The sequence below is a fragment of the Phoenix dactylifera genome, chromosome 1 (genome assembly GCF_051530095.1).
Source record: "Phoenix dactylifera cultivar Ajwa chromosome 1, Ajwa_hap1_PhDact_Kaust_v1.1, whole genome shotgun sequence".
In the NCBI taxonomy this organism is placed as follows: domain Eukaryota; kingdom Viridiplantae; phylum Streptophyta; class Magnoliopsida; order Arecales; family Arecaceae; genus Phoenix; species Phoenix dactylifera.
Window position 1 is genome coordinate 33,370,233 of NC_143190.1, and position 22,594 is coordinate 33,392,826.

The window sequence follows — 22,594 nt, forward strand, 5'->3', positions numbered from 1 at the left end:
ACAAAAACCCAACGTACTGTATCCCTAACCGCTTCCCTTTTATTCACTGCATTAATGACAAAAACTCATGCTGAAAAAGAAACTAAAGAAAAATAAATGGCACCCAATGGACAGGTGCCAAGTTTCAACACCTCCCTACACGTCGATATGGAGCTTTGGTTTCTGAAGGCGATTAGGATACTGCTTGTGTGCTCATGGTCTGCATAAATCATCAACATAAAACTCCTGGATATGTATAATTATAGTTTATAGAAACAGAGAATTATGAGATGACATGTTTGAGCTCACTGATCTGAAAGCTGATTTTCATTCCTTTTGCCAAGTCCCGAAAATCAAGTTCCGAATTTTGACTAACAGAGACAATCCCTGCTTCGGATCGCTTACATAATCCATGTTAGTAATCTACTTTAACTGGAGACTGAGAGGCCTCTCCCATCAAAACTGAACACAAACATGATACACGCTTATAAGCAATAGAAATGAGATATATTAACAAGACATATGTATGTTGATCTTACTCATCATCGCAAAACAAGCTATTCCGTATACATTTATTTATTTTTTTTTCCTCTTCTCAAGTGAAAAGGGTATAATGGTTACAGCAATATCACTTATTTCTAGTCTCTTCTTGACCATTCAAACCTCAGGGGAAGAACAATCCCTGTACATGATTTTGTACTGGGGAACCTGCTGTCTATCCCAGATCATCTTTTGTTTGTGCAACTGATGAAACTTGCATCACTGTGGTGCTCTTGGGGCTGCATTCACCACAAATGAAAAATCACATTAATGCCGGCTGTGACCATTGATGCTGTTGGACCTCGACTCACTGAACGACCTATTTGCTGCAGCATCGAATGCAGACCTCTATTCATCACCCGGGCGACTAGGGGTTCTTGGGCTGCTCTCTGCGAAATATTTCAGTCACAATCAATCAATGATTAGACAGCATGGTCCAAGGGAGTATATATAGACAAATAGCATGCCAAAACTGAATAAGGTTCACATGACTCATTTCATATTTGGATTTAATTGTTTATATGGAACTATAATCCGCAATCAAATAGATCAGGTAAAAAAGAAAAATGCTACTAGTTAGTTGTTGAACAACAATATAGAAGCCAGAAGACTTGGTATATTTACATAATAATTATAAAAATCAAACACCATTTTGAAAGTCCTGAAGACACGGAGTCGCCCCAACGATGTGTTTTGTTTTTTGCTAAGCAAACATCATATGGTCCAGGTAAGACGCAGTCCCCATGGGCTACACCAATGACAAATACGAAGAACTTTAAAATCAGCTTACCTGCTCCAGTGCCACCATCGGACCAGCTAGCAGCAGCTGCACGGTTGTCATGGATGCTAAGCTGGCGAGTAAGTTTAGAGAGGAGAGATGACTGCCTTTGGAACCGTTCTCGCTTACGTTTGACATTTTGGTCCTCTTGGAGAAGTTCTTCAATCCGTGCTGTGCTTTGAGCACTGCCCGTAGCAGATAAGGGAAAAGTTTTGATTAGAAACATTTACTCAGGCAACCTCTACTGAAATTACCAAATATATTTTGGATCCATATTCAGATGAACATCACAGGCAATTAAGTCCAAAAATGCAACGAGTATCATGACCAATGAAGACATCTTTGGATACTGCTCACTTAGGTATGGTCAACTGAGCCTCAAAAATCATTTCTGCTTTGTTATATACTGCTTGATCTTTTTGTTACTCCACCACCAATGAAATCCAATTCTGATTACATTATAACCCTTACCCACTAAGAAATGATAAACCCTAACTGAGAAATAATAAGGAGGCTCTAACCATCAATGCTTGGAGTAAACTCTAACCATATGACATGCCCTGTAGCACTATGGGCACAGCTTTGCTGGATGGCACATCATGTGCACCTTCTATTAGCGCACACAGAGTGAACTTAGAAGTAGAGTTCAGTGGTTTGCATACGAATGTAAATTATAAAGGTCAAAAAAGTTTAGTTTTTTTAGTTTACTTCAGCATTAACATAAGCGAAAGGTAATATTTTAGTTTACTTTTAAAGTGAACTAGTAATAAAAGTTACTATCCTATAATAAACCAATAAGCTCTACAATCAACTTTCGAGAAAATGTGCAACTGGGGATAATGTATTGAAGACACAACCTTCTGGATGATATTGAATTCCATCTTCTGTTTTATCACAAGGAAGAGTTAGGTAATTCAGAAAATATTAGTGGACATGGAAAAGTTTTATTGCATCTGAGATGTGACAAGCTTAGAACAAATCGGCATGGTCTGAGCATGAATTGGCATCCAGTTAACAGCCAAAGCTTTTTACATTACCATGCATTAAAATAACCTCTAAACATAGAGACATCCACAAATCTAAATAGCCACTAATCATAGGCAGCAGATTATCTGCACAAAGATGGCAATTAGGTTTCACTTTGTTTTGCAAGCACAGAAAATGATCACTGTAACCATGTTGTGGAAACAATATGGGACCCTGACGCTCTATGCACACCATCATTATTTATCAAGAAACTTCATAGTGAGCTACTGATGAATGCATATGATAGCTGATCTTTAACCTTGACAATGGACATTGCAATAGCCCTTTGCCTCATTAGTTGTTACATGTCGTTTCATCACCCAGTTCTATGAATATGGTATGACGAGAAAACAAATTTGTTTACCATCCCAACCTACAAATCCTGAGTCATAGTTGCCTTCGATGGCTGAAGCTGAAGAAGTGTTACCATCACTTGCTCCGCATTCATGACTCCTAGGAATTGGGGTAGGAGAGTTGTCCTTTGGTATCATTCCTCCCTAGTGTAACAAAAGAAAACGGGGGAAAGATGAGCATCTGAATTTAATAAAAAAACTTATTTCAGTAAACAGAGACTTGCAACAATATATTGTCAAAAATAAAACCAATTCAACTTATGACCTGCTCATTTTACTACAAAAGAAGGTTAGCTTCTGAACCTGCTTGTCATTTCCACATGAACCAAGACTACGATCATAAATGTGCATCTTTAGCGGGAAAAAAATGCAGGGGTCAAGCATCTTCATTTGCATACAGCTCAACATGATGTGGCCAAACTTGACCATACACATCTTTCTCAAAATATTGCCTATCCCAGGACCAGGGGATATCTGGATAGATGCAACAGTAAACACAACGAAAAGTTACTTTTCTGTACCACAGAAATATAGCTACGTAACACTAAAAAGCAGAGATTAGCTGCTGCTTGTCATTGCCCAACCTTCAGAGGTGTATGGTTGCGGCGGGAGCTGATATGGCACAGGCAGTCGGATCACCTCCGAAGACGAGTCTATTCCATTATTTCCTTTCCGGCAGAGAGTCACCAGCTTTGTTTTGCACACCTCAGTGTCGCTAAATGACTTGCATTCTCCCTGAATGAACAAGAAAATGGTGGTGTTCACAGAGAGTTAACAAAGGAGCATGACAACATTTCCAGAGTAATCTGGAAGCATGGCACACCAGCTCTGTTGGCAATACCTGATTTAACATCAGGTTCTCTGTGCATGAGAATTCAGAACCACGGTCCTGAATGGTGGATGGCAAGAACAGAACCCCCAACTGCAAAGATTGAGATAAATATGATCTTTAATACAGAATTAGATGGTAAAGATGAAGCAGGAAAAGTGTCTTTTCTTATTTGAAGGGAGGAAAACACCAGCTTGCGTAACATTGAATTTGAAAACACATAAAGTTCATCTATAGTTTCTTATTTTCATGACAAAACAGAACAGACAGAAATGCAACTTCCTTTAATTCAAGAAGGTCTGAAGCCAAAGACAACGCAAAATATCAGGGCTAATGAAGCATATCTATCATGTTCCTCAGACCAACAATATGTCGTACCAAAAGGGGTTTAGAAAAGATAATTGCTTCACAACCCTAATCGAAATCGGAGAAAGACAAAGAGGTTGGATTACCAACAGAAAAAATAAAATAAAATAAAATAAAGAAATCGGGGTCAACAGTGTGAAGGAGAACAATAAATCAAGAATCCAGGAAAAAGGGGAAGGTGAAGAAAAAAACAGAAGAACAATATGAGAGAAGAAGCCGGTACCATCACCTGCCGGACCAAGGTCCAAGAACTGCCTCGGCACGATCCTCCCATCGGTCTTCTCGTCCGAAGCCTGATGAATTAGAGATCTCGAAATCAGTTGATCTACTATAGATTTCTTCAGGAATTCATGAATTTAAAGGTCTGGAGGGCAAGTAACAAGCGAGATCTCTTTAGGGTCGTGCTCCATGTCGACGACCACGTAGTCGTAGCCGGCGAGGGTCGGGGAGGAGCGCAGGAGGAAGAGGCCGCAGAGGGTCTCGCCGGCGATGAGGTGGGACTTGAGGATCCGTGGTTCGAGGGAGAGGGGAACGAAGTCGGGATCCAAGGAGGCGGCGAAGAGGCGGGCGAAGACATCATCGCCGGAGCCCTTCTGCTTCTTGAATCTGGAGGGGATTAGGGAGGAATGGACGAGGAATGGGGAGGGGGTTCCGTTTTCTCTTCGATCTCTGGAATGGGTTGAGGGTGGACGGCGGCGGCCGGGAAAACGGAAAGAGAGAGAGGGCTTGTTGGGATTTAGGAAGTTGGGGAAATGTTGGCTTCCGACGACGCTTTTTAGCGTCGTCTTAGGCTGGCGACTACAACTTACAAGCGTCGGCAAAGTTTGACGCTAGACCAAAAATTGCCGACGCTTCTGAAAAGCGTCGGCAAAAAAGCGTCGGTAAAACCTCTTTTTCCTGTAGTGCGCGAGCACCACCGGCACGGACGTCAGCCGCGGGTCGACCGGCCGCGGGTCGACCGCAGGCGCTGCGGGCGCCGGAGGCTCGGCCGCGGAGGAGGGAGTGAAACTTTCACTATGAAAGGAAGGGGGTTGGGGGGACCTCGACGTAGGAACGCCGGATGGGGCGGCGGCGCTTCACGCTTGTTGCCTTCCTCGCCGGGGGCGACGGCATCGGGGGCGGAGAAGGGAGAGGAGGTTGCGATGAAGCTTCTCGGAGAGCTGGGATCGAGTGTACGGCGTTGTCATCGTCGTCGGAGGGGAGGGGGCATCGGCTTCGGGCTTGGGGGCGAGCCGGCGATGAGAACGGAGAAGAAACCGAGAGTGGTTTGGAGTTGGAGGGCTTTGGAGGGTGAGAGGGGTTTGGAGGGAGGCAAGGGTGAAGGGGGGTTTGAAGCCTTGAAGGGTTTGGAGGGGAGGTTTCGGTGGTGCTGTGACTGCTGTCTGTGGAGCCGGGCTTCACGGCCGGCGGCGCGGCGTGCGGGCGAAGGAAGGCGGAGCGCGGCGGAGCTGGGGCTTCAGGAAGTCGGGGAAGGCCGGAAGATTAGGGCATGAACATTTAGGTCGACGGTGGGGGCTGGGGAAAATGGGATTTGGGTAAGCGACTGGGTTCTTTGAATCAAGTTTCTGTGATCGAAAGGGGGCTGGGATTTGGGTAAGCGACGGCATCGGGGGCGGGCTCAGGAGTCACAACTCGAAAGGGGGCTGGCTGGGTGGGCCCGTGGGCCGTGGGTCATGAGAGAATGAGAGTTGTTTACTTGTTTAGCAATTAGCATTCAGCAAATAGCGAAAGGTCCAAGCTTGTTTGGGCTCGTGAGCTGCTCGGGCTCGAGCTCGGGCTCGGGCTCGGATGTAAACGAGCCTCATATTGGACTCGGGCTCGGGCTCGTTTGACTAACAAGCCGAGCCCGAGCCGGGCTTTTACCGAGCCGAGCCCGAGCAGCTCGGCTCATTAACAGCCCTACATGTGAAGTCTCAAGGTGGGTGCAATTGAGGCCCCATCTTCTCCAATGCATTAGTTGCATGGCTCTGTCCCATCAAAGCTTCGATTCGGAGAGCTGAGGCCTCTTGCCCCAAAAGGAGTTTCTGCAGCCTATGGGAAGTAATTGTTATTAGTTGACCATCGATCATGTTCTTGCAATTGTGCTCCTTGGAACATCACATGCATGATGAATTGCTACTAACTTTAATGGCAAAGCAGTGCATTAATTAGCTACCAAATAGAAGTCGTTCTTAAGTTGAACGCCAAAATAAATGCTAAAAGGGAAGTCTTTTATTCCAGGGCACCTTAAAAGTGCTTATTCCGCAGGATTTACATCACTCCTACAGTCCTACTACGTACTACCCGTAGAACTCTCATACATGCATATATATTCCCTCACTCTGGTCTCTGGTCTCCACAACTCTTTTAACTTTCCCTTTGTTCCATCTCAGAAGCCGGCAAATTCCAGGATAGATTCCAGTGGACCATCGCGGCCTTCCCCTCCCTCGCTCTCCCGCTCGCGTTCCTGTGGGCCCGCCATGAAAACCTCCTCCCTTGAGGCATTCAAGACCTCGTCCACCTCCCTCGCCGGCTGATCGAAGGCTAGCTCCTTGGTCATCCTATCCATCTGCTTCAATATGTTGTTGCTCCCTGCAATCCACCATAAGAAATCATATAGAAGGCTAGTTGCATATTTGCTCAAATAAACAAGAAAAACACTTAATTACAAGTTGTAATGGGCTAGCAACAAGCCATTTCAGTAGTTTAAGTTAAACTAAAAGTCTATGGAAGATACCTGCAAGCCAGGTCCTCCGGTTGTTCATGGCGTTGATTTCGAAGCAAAGGACCTCAAGACGCTCGTTGCGCGAAGAGACGGCGACGGATGGGTGGCCCGCAGGAACGATGTAGGTCGTGCCACGTGATACCTCGGATTCGACTCTTTGGTAGCGCTGACCTCGCTGTCGTTGCTCCTCCTCCTCCTTGCCTTCCTGCTGACCTCGTCCTTCCTCTTCCTCGCGGCCTCGTCCTTCCTCTTCCTCGCGGCCTCGTCCTTCCTCCTGTTGTCCAGAAACACGTGGGCGCACTATCTGGACCTGGCCGTTGCCTCCTACCACAATGGAAATCGTGGTTGCCTCCGTGTTATAGTTAGGTGACATCATGGATCCCTGCCAAACAGACACCATTTAAATTTTATCTTGATAACCTCATAAGAACAAGAGATGGTGAGAAGAGGGAGGGAGAAGGAAAGCCTAAGTACTTTGTTGATACTAGCGTGGGAGACTTGGATGTTGAGGTCCCTGAGCTCCGGGTAGTCGTCGCCATCGGCCTCCCTTAGCTCTCCATGGCGGTTTGAGTGGGAAGGGCGCTTGTCAAGCAGATTGAACGGCCTCCTCGATTCACCGAAGGGCCGAGGCAGACCCTCGGAGCCAGCGCGGCGGCTCAGCTCCCTGATCTGCTCCTGGCTTGCCTCTATCATGGCTCCCTTCTTCTGCCTTCCGAAGAGCCTCTCCAGCTTGTCTACTCCTGTCTGATACATGGACCGAGAATGATTCACTCAGACGTTAAGAACATGGATAATTAAGCAGACGACTACATGTATAAGAACAGAATGAGAGAAAGGGAAACATTCTATTATACATTAAAGGCAGCTCTTAAGACTGGCTTGCTGAAGCTCCGGTAAAATGACTCGGGGTTTCGTCCACCGGCACCAACGAACGCCTGCACGGTCACAAAGGTCGATGGTCGGTAACAATAGAGAAATGAGTAAATTAGAAGACAAATGACTAAGAGGTGTGAGCTATAGGTGTATGCGAGGGACCTCAAGCATGCCAGGAGTCGCGACGGTTTGGAAGAGCATGACTATAACGAGCTTCTCGTTCCTGTCTTTGTTCACGAAAGACACGATTGTTCCTGCACGCACCCTTATGATATGTCCCCGGCGAAGCTCTTGCGTCTCCTTATTATCTTGACACTGGCGAGTCATAAGTCCATTTCCTACAGATCATCACATATAAATACATATCAGTAGCCTATTTCGAGTGGTGGGAGGAGAAAAAATAAAACAATAAACTTAAATAGATACAAGAGCGAATGCTAGACTGCTATACCCCTGGCAACGAAGAGAAGGGCCTCTGCGTCCCAGTGGCTGGGGAGAACAAATGTGTTTGGATTGGCCTCGAGGATGGCAACACGATAGTTGGCGACCCCGAGCAAAAGCTTGGATCTCTCCAAGAAGTTTCTGAGGACCCTAACATGGCCGTGCTCGGTCCTGACCTGATGCAGGAAGCTCTCCTCATCGAAGAAGAAAGGATCGCTCCCTCTCCTCTTCTCCCCCTTTTCTTCCTCCCTCTTTTCTTCCTCCTTGTTTTCTCCACGATGCTCCTTACACTCCTCCTCGCACCGCTTCTCGCACTCTCTCTGCTCCCTCCCCTCTGCTTGCTCCCGGCACTCCCTCCGGCATTCCTCTAGCCGCTTCTCGGGATCCTCTCCTTTACGTCCTTCTTTGCCTGTCTCCTCGCCTTGCCGCCTCTTCTCTTCTTGCTCCTCGCACTGGCGCACGCATTGTCTCTCTTGTTGCTCACCTTGTCGACTCTCCCGGCACTCCTGCTTGCACCGCTCAATCTGCCGCTCGGGATCCTCGGTAGTGGAGAGAGCCAAGGTGGCAGAGACGAGAAGGATGGAAAGAACAAGAAGCAAAGGAATGAAAACTCTTGGTTTGGTCGTCATGGCTGGCTATTCCTAGTTACTCACTCAGAGGGGAAAGCGTAATTGGGACGATGAGGAGTGGTGGAGCTGGGGGTCTCCATTTATAGAGAGAAAAGGTGGTGGGTCTTGAGGGAGTGGAGTAACGTGGCAGCTGGGCCACGCCTGCATGGCTACGTGGATGCAGGATCCGGTGGTGGACAAAACGGATCACCACGTCCGGACGTTTGATCACGAGCTCATCGATGATTTGCTAAGCGAAGTCGGAGCAGGAGGCTTGTACGCGTGGAGCTCTCTTCTCCGACGAGCTGTACGCCGAGACGTCCACGTGTTACTGTAGCGGACGTAGGGTGGGTTGTGGCTTCGGTGGGCCGCATCAGTCCGTTACGTCCCAAACGATCCGTTTCACCGAGTCCAGCAAAAGGTCTCTACGTACACGTGTGTCGTTGCATGGTGTCCTACGCCTACACGCGTGTGAGCTTTTGCCTCTAGCTTGTCGCACGTACGTTGTAGCACTATCTAGTTGCCACATCCCACCAAGGTAGGGAACTGATAGCAGGACAAGTGAAAGGACGTCGGAGGCAACGTTTCAGCCTGCATGGTTGCCGCGTAGCCACCTTTTCTCTCTCTACTATGGATAGTTGCGGCGAACCAACATCTCGGCCCCTTTCCATTAGCTACCCACTGTATGTACACCGTTTAAAAAATCCAAACGACGGAACCACACACCCTCTAACTTATCCTCCTCTTCTGTCACTCCCTTCTCGATCTCCACCACCATTGTCCTTTCTTATGAGAAAAGAGACCCAGAGCTCGGGCTCTCCAAGCAGCAATGCCAGCGGCAGCAAAAATTTGACGAGAGGGAGAAGATGAGAGAGTACCAGCGTACGTGCGTGGACTATAAAAAATTTATGTTGAATATATGATTTGAATTGCTTTGTTTATAATACTGATGTACTTTATATATAAGTTGAGCCTCCAGATGTACTAGAATACAATAACAAAATTTCACGTTTATGAGAAAAATACTAGAGATCAAATATAGTATAATACAATAGTAAAATTCTATAATTCGATACAAATACTAATTTTGAATATCAATAATTATATTCTATGATTTTTGGAGATTGATCTGAGATATCATACCAAGATTATGCATTCAATATATAGCAACTGTGATGTCATATCAAAATTATGCATGCAATATATGGCAGTTGTAGTATCCAATATCGTATATACTATAATAGGTAAGCTTGTGCATAATTCTAAGTTGTAATACCCTCTCTCAAGTTAGTGTGTGTGGATCCGTAACACCCAACTTGCATAACAGATAAAAAAACTGACCACGAACCAAAGCCTTAGTAAAAATATCAGTATGTTGGTTGTTACATCGAAGGAACTTGGTTTGGATTGCGCCTGCTTGTAATTTTTTCCGAATGACACGACAATCTATTTTGATATGTTTTGTCTGCTCATAAAATACAAGGTTTGCAGCAATTTTAAGTGTTCACAATAGAGAGACGTAGGTTAAAGGTGGTAATTGTGACTAAGAAGATATTGACAACAAAGGTAATGTTTGGACGAGTGATTGTGAGGTAGATCAAACGATCTACCAAGTGTCTGTATAATCTAGGATCAAGCAAATGTTCGTCAACATTAGGTAATAACTTTAAATTTTGCTCTATCAGAGTGTGTGCTGGTTTAGCACCTAGAACAACTGCTTCTTCAAGAATATCTAAGATATATTTTTATTTAGAGAGAAAAATATTTTTACTGGAGCGTGCAACTTCAATGCCTAGGAAGTATTTAAGTTTGTCAAGATCTTTAATTTGAAATTGATCTTGGAGGAATGATTTAGTAGAAGCGATAGAAGAAGGTTCACTGCCATAATGAGTACATCATCAGCATAAACAAACACAATGGTGATGTTGCCCTTGGATTTGAGGGTAAAGAGTGAATAATTGGCAATTGATTGAGTGAAACTAGCCTGAAGTAGTGCAGTAGAGAATTTGGAATATTAGTTACAAAAGGCTTATTTAAAACTATATAAGAATTTGTTGGGGCGACATACTAATTCTTCTTCTTTCTTTCCCTTTCGAAAAAAATCTGGTGATAGTTGCATGTAAACCTCTTAATGTAAATTATCATAGAGCACTACACAAAAAAAGAAAATTACCGACTCTTATTTGCCGACGCTTATTCCAAGCATCGGCAAAAATTTTTCCCCGTCAACATTTGCCGACGCTTTTTAAAAGCGTCGGCTAATGACGATGCTTAAAAGCGTCGTCGAAGTTAATATGTAATTGATGACACTTTTAAGGACGCTTTTTAGCGTTGTTAAATAATGACGCTTAAAAGCGTCGTCGGAAGCCAAAAAATCACCTCATTTTAGTCCCACATCGGCCGATCTGAAAAAAAAACTGTTTATATAGCCAAACCCAACCACTCCGCACGGATGGAATGAAGGTACCGATCGGAGAGGTTGTTTGTATTTCTGAATGGAGGAGAAGATGCAGACCGCAAATGGTAATTTTCTTAGTAAATCGTAATTCGTGACGCTTTAAAGCGTCGGAAAAGAGGAATTAGCGACGCTTTTAAAAGCGTCGGAAAATATTTTTTCCACTGTAGCATAGGCGACGCTTTACCGACGCTTTGGAAAGCGTCGGGAGTGTTTCTACCGATGCTTAAAAGCGTCGCTAAAAGCCAAAAAAAACGTCGCTAATGTCCAAGTTTCTTGTAGTGGAGGAAGGCATTATTAACATCAAACCAGTACAGATGTCATTGTTTGGTGGCTGCAATTACAATAAGACAATGAACCAAGACCAATTTGGCGACAGGAGCGAATGTTTCATAGTAATTTAGGCCTTTAACTTGAGTGTAACCTTTAACAACAAGCCTTGCTTTATACCGTTCAATACTACCATCACTCTTATATTTGATCTTATATACCCATTTGCAACCGATAACATGTTTGCTTGGTAGAAGTAGCATCATGGTCCAAGTGTCATTAAACTCTAAGGCCTTAATTTCATTGGCCGTAGCATCACGCTAGTGAGCATTTTTCATTGCCGAGGAAAAGAACTTGAGCTCCAAAGAAGAGAAAATAAAAGCTAGAAAAGAATAGTGAGAGTTTGAGAATTTATCAAAGAAAAGATAATTTTGGAGTGGATACTTAGTACCTGCCACAAGATTGTTTTGGTATGGGCAAAAAAGGATGAAACCTAAGAGCACTAAAAATTTTAAAGTAATTGAGGAGGATGTCGGATCCTTGTAGAGCGCCTTGGAGGTAGATCGACGGATGTTTCAGAAAGATCAACTGGTTTGATGGAATTTTGATTAGAAGTGGAGAGAATGGGTTCATCACCATTATCAGTAATGTGAGGAAGAATTGGTGATTGGAAAGAAAGAAAAATGAGAGATGTGTTGGCAAATGAAAAAATTGATTCATGATAAACAACATCCCTACTAGTGAATATTTTTTTCTCAAGTAGATCATACATGTGGTAGCCTTTTTGGACATAGAGATATCCTAAAAATTAAAATGCACTTATGTACACGAGGTCCAAATTTATTTTTGGCTTGGATATGAGCAAACCAAAGACATCCGAAGGTACGTAAATGGTGGTAAGAGAGTTTTTTTTATCAAAAAGTATTTCTTGAGGAGAATTAACACCTAAAATAGGAGAAGGAAGTCGGTTAATAAGATAAGCAACAGTTAAAATACACTCACACCAAAATTGGATTAGCAGGTTGGTTTCAAAATGTAATGCTCAGGCTACTTCAAAGAGATGTCTATATCTGCGCTCTACTATACTATTTTATTGTGGCGTGCCAACATAAGATGTTTGATGAATAATTTCTAATAAATCAAGATAGGTTTGCAATTGATGATCCATAAATTCCATCCCATTATCACTTCTAACTATTTTAATTTTACAAAAAAATTGGTTGTCTACAAGCGCAATAAATTTTTTAAGCAAATAAAAAAGTTTCATGTTTGAATCACATGAGAAAAGTTTATGTGCAATGTGAAAAGTCATCTATAATTGTTAAAAAATAACGTGCCCTAGTATGAGATAGAATAGAATAACCTCCCCGAATATCAATATGAATAAGTTCAAAAATGAAGCAAATAACAAAAGTATTTGTATAAAAAGAAATTCTAGTTTTTTTGGCTAGAGGACAAACAGTACAAAAATTTATTTTATTTTGAAAAGTAGAAAGAGGAATAGAAATATCTTGGGCTAAAATCTTTAATCTTGGAGTCGACGGATGACCCAAATGATTATGCCTAAAACTTAACTGGGTACAATAAGCTATAGAAGTAGAAGAAACTGGACCCTTGTAGTAGTAAAGACCATCCTTTTCTTTATCCGAACCAATCGGCTTCCTCGTTGACAAGTTCTGAAGCACACAAAAGTTAGAAAAAAATTAGCAATACGATTATGTATTTTTAGTAAACTTTCTAATGGATAATAAATTTAAATTAAAAGTGGGTGGGCAAAGAAGATTTTTTAACTTAAGAGAATGGGACATTTTAATGATTCCTTTTTGGGTTATTTGAACCGTATCTCCAGTAGATAGTTTAATGGATTGACGAGTTGGAAAAGGTTCAAGTGATAAAAAAAATTATTAGAGTTGGTAACCTTAGAAGCATCTGTGTCAATTATCCATGTCACAGGTTGTGAGTTGGAAGGAATACCTATCATATTGATGGAAGTGGTAGTTTTGTCAATGTTTAATATGGATAGCAATTGTACATATTGCTCTAGCATGAGCTGGGGCACAATAGATAAGCCAAGAGGATTTTCACTATTAGCAATATGATTTGCAGCAGGAGTAGGAGTTTTGGTTCCTCCACGGTGGTTTGGGCAACCATGGAATTTGTAACAAATGTCACATGTGTGACTAAATAATTGCAGTAATTACAGCACGGTCGTCCTCGACTGCCATGACCTATACGACTACATCCTCCTTGTTGGTTACCCGAGTGACTATGTGGAGTGATTGATTATAATCCTATTTGATTTTGATGAGCTCAAAGCATTTGAGTATATCTTATGTTATACTAATGAATTCAATCTAATGTTTCAGTCAAATATTTGTGAATTTATGTTTAAGTGTCTCAAGCTTTGGTTCAATACACTTTGGATAAGTATGGAAATCAATTTGAATCAAAGTCTGAATCTCAAGTCGACTTCGGAAGATTACGAGTCGACTCCAAGCGTATCAGAAGCACTGGCACAAGCTCGAGTCGACTCCTGCACATTACGAGTCGACTCCGACTGAGAACAGACAGCCGGACAGAAAGATTCATCTCAGAACCTGTCAACGAGTCGACTCCTGAAGAATTCGAGTCGACTCCGATGCTTGCCGAGTCGACTCCAGCAAAGTACGAGTCGACTCCATGGAGTAACAGACAGAAAGACAGAGAAGCCATTTTGGACTTTGAGAGCCGAGTCGACTCCCGAAGAACTTGAGTCGACTCCGACGGTTGGCAGGTCGACTCCTAAGGAAGCAAGAGTCGACTCCCAGAGAAATGCAAGGCTAAAAGCCAGAGAGCCAACTTCGATGTCTAAGAGCCGAGTCGACTCCCGCAAAGTCCGAGTCGACTCTAAGGCAGTTCAACTCCAAAGACAGAAGACTGATACTTCGGTGTTTGAGAGCCGAGTCGACTCCCACAAAGTCCGAGTCGACTCCGAAGCAGTTCAACTCCAAAGACAGAAGATCGATATTTCGTGTCTGAGAGCCGAGTCGACTCCCGCGAAGTCCGAGTCGACTCCGAGACAGTTCAAGTTCAAAGACAGAAGACCTGTCTTTCCGGCTCTGAGAGCCGAGTCGACTCCAAGGAAATCCGAGTCGACTCGAGGAAGTAAAATTGAGAGGTTGAGTTTTGAAGCCCTGAAGATCGAGTCGTCTCCAGAAGGGAAAGTCATCTCTGGACAATTGGCGAGTCGACTCCAGGTTCAGCCGAGTCGACTCCAGAACGGGACAGCACTCGATTTCAAATTTTGAACAGTGGCCGAGTCGTCTCCAGTAAAGCATGAGTCGACTCTAGTAACACTCGAGTCAACTCCTGATCGAGCGAGTCGACTCCGATCCCAACGGGCATTTTGTCAGGAGTTGCAGAATGTGCAGAACGGCCTTGGATCTGTGTCTAATGGCTATTTTTCTTTGGAAATGGTTTAAATAGCCTGAGTGAACAGTAATAGAGTAAGAAAGAGAGACTCCATTCAAAGCTAAAGGGATTTCCACCAACCAAAAGCTCTCTAGAGTGATTACACGAAAAAGAAGGAAGAAGTGCATTGAAGTCGACTCTCCAACTGTCTTCCTCACATTCAAGGCTCTCCTCCTGACAGCAAGTCTACATCAAATTCAAGAGGAGTCAAAGAGTTTGAAAAGCCCCTTCCTCCATCTCCAAAATCAGTTTGAGGGCTTCTTACTCTTCCTTACTTAAATTGTTTAAATACGCTTTTGAGAAGCTTCCTTTTTGTTTGTGTCAAACTATTTGTTACATACTTGATTCAATCAGGGGATTGAATCAAGGGTGTTAAGGTTTGTTGGTGAGCCAAGGTTAAAACTAACGGTGTAAGGGTTTGATTGTGATCCCGGAAAAACAATCGGGTGGTTCTAGTCGGTGAGCCTGTGAAAACCGACCGAGTTCGTTGTGATCTCGTAAAACAACAAATTGGGTTGTGAACTTGTAAAACAACCGGCTGTAATCCGAGGAATTATAGTGAACTCCCAAGTGAGGCTTGGGGAGTGGACGTAGGAGCAAGGGTTAGCTCTGAACCACTGTAAAATTGCTTGTGTTTGTGATTGTTTCATTGTCTCTTCCTTTTCCTTCATCCACTGCATATAGCAACTAATTAATCCTCGCAAAAGTTTTAATTAGTTACTCACAAAGTCTTTTAATTGCAATAATTATTTTAAAACCCAATTCACCCCCCCTCTTGGGTTGTCTATCTGGGCAACAAGTGGTATCAGAGCCGGAACTCTTTTACCAAAAGAGTAAAAGATCAAAATGACAATCCCATTTGGATCTTCTCATATTGAGGGCCAGTCCACCCATAGACCACCATTCTTCAATGGATCCGACTACTCATATTGGAAGGCTAGGATGAGAATATTTATTCAAGCACAAGACTATGAGATGTGGACCACCATACTTAATGGACCATATATCTCATCAATTTTTGTAGAGGGTGTTACAATACCCAAACTTGAAAAGGATTGGGATGACAATGATATAAGAAAGGCACAACTAAATGCCAAAGCAATGAATGTGCTTTATTGTGCTTTAGACCGAAATGAATTCAATAGAGTCTCTACTTGCAATTCTGCAAAAGAGATTTGGGATAGACTTGAAGTGACCCACGAGGGCACAAATCAAGTAAAAGAATCTAAAATAAATATATTAGTTCATAAGTATGAATTATTTAAGATGGATTCCAATGAAACTATCACTTGCATGTTTACTAGATTTACTGACATTGTCAATGGCCTAAAAAGCCTTGGCAAAAATTATACTAACAGTGACCTTATCAGGAAGATTCTTCGTTGTTTGCCAAGGTCATGGGAGGCTAAGGTGACGGCAATCCAAGAAGCCAAGGACTTGAACAAGCTTCCACTTGAGGAGCTTCTTGGATCCCTAATGACGCACGAGCTCACAATGAAACAACACAGCGAAGAAGAATCCTCTCATGAGAAAAAGGTAATAGCTCTCAAATCTACTTCTTCTAACAAGGATTTATCTTGCAGTAGCAGCAGTGAAGAAGAAGATCATGAGGGAGATGATGATGAGGCTCTTCTCGTACGTAAGTTCAGAAAATTCATCAACCGAAAGAAGTCCTTTCATCAAAGGAGAGGTCCCTCAAGTTCCTATTACAAGGATAAAGGTAAGGAAAGGAAAAATGAGGGAATCGGATGCTACGAATGTAAGAAGCCGGGATACTTCAGAGCGGACTGTCCTTTGCTCAAGAAGGCCAGCAAGTACAAAAAAAAGAATGTCCTCGTCTCCACCCTATCGGACTCCGATTCATCATCATCATCATCGGATGAGGAACAAGAAGAAAAGGCCAACCTATGTTTTATGGCAAACGAAAATGAGGTAACATCTGAAACGCATTTAGATTTTACCTTTGATGAATTGTATGATGCGTTTAATGAATTAATGGATGAATATATGACAATAAATCTTAAGAATAAAGAGCTAAAACTAACCAATCAATCTCACCTCCATAAATACGATAAATTAGTTAAGGATAAGGAGTTTATCATTAAAGAAAATTTAGAACTTAAAACAAGCAAGCAAATGTTAATTCAAAAAACTAATACCTTAATTAAAGATAACGAAAAACTAACCAAGAAAATTTCTGAACTTAAAAAGGATAAACAAACTATTAGAGATAATTTCACAAAAGACTTAAATGCACTAAAAACAGAAAAACAAAAGTTGGCACTAGAACTTGAAAAGTACAAACCTTTTGTAGAAAAGTTTACATATAGTTCTGAAAAATTGAAAATGATACTTAATAGTCAACGAGCTGTGTTCAATAGTTTAGGGTATAAACCTAAAAATAAGCAAAAGCTCCTTAGTAATTTCTTTGTAAAAGTAGGGGAAAGCAAAACTAAGAAAATAACCTGTTTTTGCTGTGGAACAATAGGACATAAAGCTAATGTGTGTGATCATAGAAAAGGAAAAGCTAAAGAAAAAATTAAAAGGGTTTGGGTTCCAAAAGGAACCAACATTACTAACCATGAAGGATCCAAGAAAACTTGGGTACCTAAAATTGTATGATTTTCTTGTGTAGGAGTGTCTTGCAGCCAAGGTCGACAAAAACTATTGGTACTTGGATAGTGGCTGCTCAAGACACATGACGGGTGACAAAGACCAATTCTTCACCCTTGAGCCTAAGAAGGGAGGTGTAGTGACATTTGGAGACAATAACCAAGGTCACATCGTTGGTATAGGTAAAGTACAAATCACCTCCTCAACCTTTGTTGATAATGTACGATTAGTAGATGGTCTTAAACATAACTTACTTAGCATAAGTCAATTATGTGATAAGGGTTTTGATGTTTTGTTTAAACAATCCTTATGCATCATAACCAACTCAATTGATAATAGCTTAGTATTCAAAGGAATAAGACGTGGAAATGCCTATGTAGTAGATCTAGATGATATTGCTAAAAACAGTCATTGCTTAGTTGCTAGTGATACTAAGGAGAATGATGCAAGTTGGTTATGGCACCGTAAATTAGGACATGCAAGTATGGATACAATATCTAAGTTAGTTAAAAGAGATTCTGTAATAGGTTTGCCAAAACTAAAATTTGAGAAAAATAAAATCTGTGAAGCGTGTCAATATGGCAAACAATCAAGGAACTCCTTTAAATCCATAAATTGTGTCTCTACTTCTAGACCTCTTGAACTACTACACATGGATCTATTTGGACCAACTAGAACCACAAGTCTAGGTGGAAACAAATATGGTCTTGTTATTGTAGATGATTTTTCTAGATATACTTGGGTCATGTTTTTAGCTCATAAAGATCAAGCATTTTCAGTATTTAAGAAATTTCATAAGGAAGTAACTAATGCTAGAGATGCTTCAGTCATAGCTATTAGAAGTGACCATGGAACGGAATTTGAAAATCATCTATTTGATGAATTTTGTAGTAAAAAGGGGATAACTCATAATTTTTCTGCACCTAGGACACCACAACAAAATGGAGTTGTAGAAAGGAAGAATAGAACCCTCGAGAAAATGGCTAGAACCATGCTATGTGAAAGTAACCTCCCTAAGTATTTTTGGGGAGAAGCCATTAATACATCATGTCATATATTAAATAGAGTTTTATTGAGACCCATTATAAAAAAAACACCTTATGAACTTTGGAAAAATAGAAAGCCCAAAGTAAACTATTTTCATGTTTTTGGATGTAGGTGTTTCATTCATAATAATGGGAAGGATAACTTAGGTAAATTTGATTCTAAATCTGATGAAGGTATCTTTTTGGGATATTCTACATCAAGTAAAGCATATAGAGTATTTAACAAAAGAAATCTTGTTATTGAAGAGTCTATACATGTTATTTTTGATGATACTAGTGATATCTCTTCTAGCAAGAGAGTTGTTCCTGATGATGATGCAGAAATTCTTGAAGAAAAGATTGATGAGATGACATTACAAGAAGATGAACAAAAACTAATTGAAAATGCATCAACAAGCCAAGAGGCAATTGTGGATCATGGGCTGACTAAGGCTTGGAGGTATGCTTATGGGCATCCTAAGAAATTAATTTTAGATGATCCATCTCAACCTGTTAGGACTAGAGCATCTCTTAGGAACTTAAATAATCATCTAGCATTTGTCTCACACTTTGAACCTAAACACATAGAAGAAGCTGAAAAGGATGTAAATTGGATAAATGCAATGCAAGAAGAATTAAACCAATTTACTAGAAACAAGGTATGGAATCTAGTTGAACGACCCTCTGAATATTCAATAATAGGTACCAAATGGATATATAAAAATAAACTTGATGAAAATGGAATTGTGATTAGGAACAAGGCTAGACTAGTAGCAAAGGGCTATAATCAAGAAGAAGATATAGACTTTGATGAAACCTTTGCTCCTGTAGCTAGACTTGAGGCAATTAGATTGTTACTAGCATTTGCATGCTCTAAAGACTTCAAATTATTTCAAATGGATGTAAAAAGTGCATTTTTGAATGGGTATATTAATGAGGAGGTGTATGTAGAACATCCTCCTGGTTTTGAAAATCATCAATACCCCAATCATGTTTACAAACTAAATAAAGCACTTTATGGTCTAAAACAAGCTCCTAGAGCTTGGTATGAAAGACTTAGCAAATTTTTACTAGACCATGAGTTCTCTTGAGGAAATGTAGATACAACACTATTTTTAAAGAAGAAAAACAAAGAAATGTTAGTAGTGCAGATTTATGTTGATGATATTATTTTCGGTGCTACTAACAATCGCCTCTGCGAAGAATTTGCTGACTTGATGCAGAGTGAATTTGAAATGAGCATGATGGGAGAGCTGAACTATTTCCTCGAGCTACAAATCAAACAATCTAAGGAGGGCATCTTCATCTGTCAAGCGAAATACATCAAAGAGATGCTCAAGAAGTTTGATATGGAAGGAAACAAGCCAATCAGCACACCCATGGGTACGTCATGCAAACTTGATAAAGATGAATCAGGTAAGTCAGTAGATCAAAAGATGTATAGAGGTATGATAGGATCTTTATTGTATCTTACTGCAAGTAGACCTGATATCATGTTTAGTGTATGCATGTGTGCTAGATATCAATCTAATCCTAAGGAATCACATTTAATAGCTGTTAAGAGAATCTTTAAATACCTAATAGGAACAAAAACCATAGGTCTATGGTACTCTAAAGATTCAAGCATAAATTTAATTGGGTACACTGATTCAGACTTCGCTGGTTGTAAACTTGATAGAAAAAGCACCAGCGGATCATGTCAATTCTTAGGAGAAAATTTAATCTCTTGGTTTAGCAAGAAACAAAACTCGGTTGCATTATCTACAGCTGAAGCCGAATATGTTGCTGCCGGGAGTTGTTGTGCTCAAATCTTGTGGATTAAACAACAACTTGAAGATTATGGCATTAAACAAGATAAAATTTTCATTAACTGTGATAATACAAGTGCCATTAATCTAACTAAGAATCCAATTCAGCACTCAAGAACTAAACATATTGAGATAAGACATCACTTCATAAGAGATCATGTACTGAATGGTGATGTGACACTTCAATTTGTGTGTACTGATGATCAACTTGCTGATATTTTCACAAAATCTCTGTGTGAGGATCGATTTTGCATACTTAGAAGAGGGTTAGGAGTGATTAATCCATTCTCGTGATACTCTCCTCTAATTCATAGATTTTGAGGATTAGTCTAAGGTAAACATAGGACTTCTTATCTATGATCATCAATTCAGCTCCTAAATCATGGATAAGTCTATAACTATCTCTAGTGGCACAAAAATAATATGATTTTTGGGTGCGTGCCAGAGTTCGAGTCGACTCGGATACATTTTAGAGTCGGCTCATGAGGGAGTCGACTCGCGTATATTTCGGAGTCGACTCGAAGTCGATGGCATCATGAGGGGAGTCGACTCGCGCATATTTTGGAGTCGACTCGAGGTTGAGTCGACTCACGACTTACTGGAGTCGACTCGAGGTCGAAAATCCGATGTTTTAACCCTAATCGAAATGTTCAATCGACACTTCTATTCACCGCCGTCACTGTTTCAAAAACCCTAGAGTCGTCTCCGACCTCGTCTCCGACCCTTGTTGGGCCATTTCCGTCGAGGTTTCAATAGCTGCGTGCAAAATGCCTATACGAACTCAATTTGTTATTTCACGATAGGGATATAGAACTAAACAAAAGAGATATTGAGGATGAAAAAACAACCGCAGGTTTATTCTGGACGGACAATATTTCTTTTTTTCCCTCCGTCCCTCGTGTCCTTTCCCCCTCCTTAGGTCTAGGATGCCTCGCAAAGCCATTGTTCCGAGCCGGAAAAGGCCCCATTCTGCGAGCGACACCGAGCGACGGTCAAAGGCTCGGAATGAACCCGCAAGGCCACAACCTCCGATTCCTTCCCCGCCGAGGCCGGTTCCCTCGCGTCCGTGCGCCGGGAAGGCGGTCTCCACCGGGAGAAAAGTCAACTTTGACTTCCTCTCCCGGGAAGGCTTTACCCTAGGGCATCGGTTAAGGGCTCAAGGGTTAGAAAGGTTTTGTTCCCTAGATCTCCCTACTTACCCGGGGTTAGCTAGGAAATTTTACGATACTGTAGCTAGGGATAATGGTGGTATTCAGGGAACCGTAGCGGATGTCCCTATATTTATTTCGGAGGACTTCATTGCTCAAGTCCTCCATCTTCCCCAAGTAGGGGTGTCTCCCTCTCACCCCGCGGATAGGACTGAGGCCCTTACGGCCATACTAGAGAGTCCACCTCAGTCCCCCCTAGAAGAGGTGTTTGCAAATCAGCTATCAGCTGAAATGCGGCTCCTCTTAAGTATCATATCTAGGACCCTCTTCCCCAAGATAGGCCATTTTGACTTTGTGTCTAAGAGGGACCTAGCCCTGATGTTCTACATACTTCAAGATACTCCAATCAACTTCCCAAAACTCATCTACAAATACCTATGTGAGCCTCTAGACAAACCTAGGCTCAGTCTTCCCTATGGCATGCTGTATACCTTGATCTTTAGGGAGTTAGAGGTCTCCATTCCTGAGGGGGAACCCTCTCGCTCACTGTGTCACACTGACCGAATGGGTGAGGAGACTCTCCATAGGATGGGGTTCCATAGAGTCGAGGGAGTCTGGGTACGGAGACCATCCACTTCCACACCTTCTGTCCCTACTACTCGACACTCCCCCAGCCCTGATCATGACTCAGATTTTCCCACCTATCCCTCCACTTCAGCACCATCTACTTCAGCCGGACCCTCCACTGCACCACCTTCTCAGCCACTGGAGGTCCAGATATCTCCTGAGCAGCTCCGGGAGTTGCGGCAGGAGATCGTGAGGGATCTCCGAGATGATCTACTGAGGGAGATCCGAGGCCCTCAGAGTGCTCCCTCCACCCAGCTAGTACCCTCCTTAGCAGCCGTGACAGAGATGGTTGCAAATCTGAGGGAGAAGATATTCAACATCCGAAGCCTAGTTCAAGGACAATATTGGAACATAAGTGACGTCAAGGACGACACAAGGGAGATGCGAGATAGCATCAAAAAGGAACTAGGCAACCAGAGTCAGGGTGCTAAGAGACTAGCCAACGCACTGATCTTCAAGCTCGACACCCTCCAAGAAAGTGTGAACAACATATCGAGGACTCAGTCTAGAACCACCTCGGAGATACTCGAACAACTGAGGAACATCAATGAGGGGTTAAGCATGGTCATCCAACACACTAGACTGAGCAAGGGAGCCACATCCTCCACCACAAAGAAACCCTAGTATCTTTTGTTCTTTTTACTTTATGATGTACAGTCCCTTGAGGACTCACTTGATATGTAATCACACTTGTACTTAAT

The 22,594-nt window shown here is 42.2% G+C and overlaps 2 protein-coding genes across 10 annotated transcripts; both read right to left on the reverse strand.

The window, feature by feature from the left end:
- Positions 1–464: 464 nt before the first annotated feature.
- On the reverse strand, positions 465–4,598 carry LOC148715176 (tyrosyl-DNA phosphodiesterase 1-like). 9 transcript variants are annotated; one of them, XM_088722091.2, is made up of 8 exons: positions 4,252–4,596; positions 4,101–4,164; positions 3,518–3,598; positions 3,261–3,411; positions 2,980–3,150; positions 2,697–2,820; positions 1,310–1,482; positions 465–908 (listed from the first exon to the last, which is right to left on the reverse strand). In XM_088722091.2, the coding sequence occupies exons 1-5, from the start codon at positions 4,449–4,451 to the stop codon at positions 3,053–3,055; spliced, it is 594 nt and encodes a 197-aa protein (XP_088578217.2). In that variant the 5' UTR covers positions 4,452–4,596; the 3' UTR covers positions 465–908; positions 1,310–1,482; positions 2,697–2,820; positions 2,980–3,052. The 9 variants fall into 9 exon arrangements, with proteins under 9 accessions (XP_088578217.2, XP_088578207.2, XP_088578219.1 ...); XM_088722081.2 differs by having other exon boundaries at positions 4,095–4,164; XM_088722093.2 differs by having other exon boundaries at positions 2,688–2,820; positions 4,095–4,164; positions 4,252–4,547.
- A 1,462-nt stretch (positions 4,599–6,060) lies between these two features.
- LOC103700330 (vicilin Cor a 11.0101-like) lies at positions 6,061–8,582 on the reverse strand. Its single transcript, XM_039126108.3, has 6 exons — positions 7,900–8,582; positions 7,611–7,786; positions 7,430–7,510; positions 7,050–7,319; positions 6,588–6,957; positions 6,061–6,442 (listed from the first exon to the last, which is right to left on the reverse strand). Exons 1-6 carry the CDS (start codon positions 8,516–8,518, stop codon positions 6,240–6,242), a joined length of 1,719 nt encoding a protein of 572 aa, XP_038982036.3. The 5' UTR covers positions 8,519–8,582; the 3' UTR covers positions 6,061–6,239.
- Positions 8,583–22,594: the final 14,012 nt, after the last annotated feature.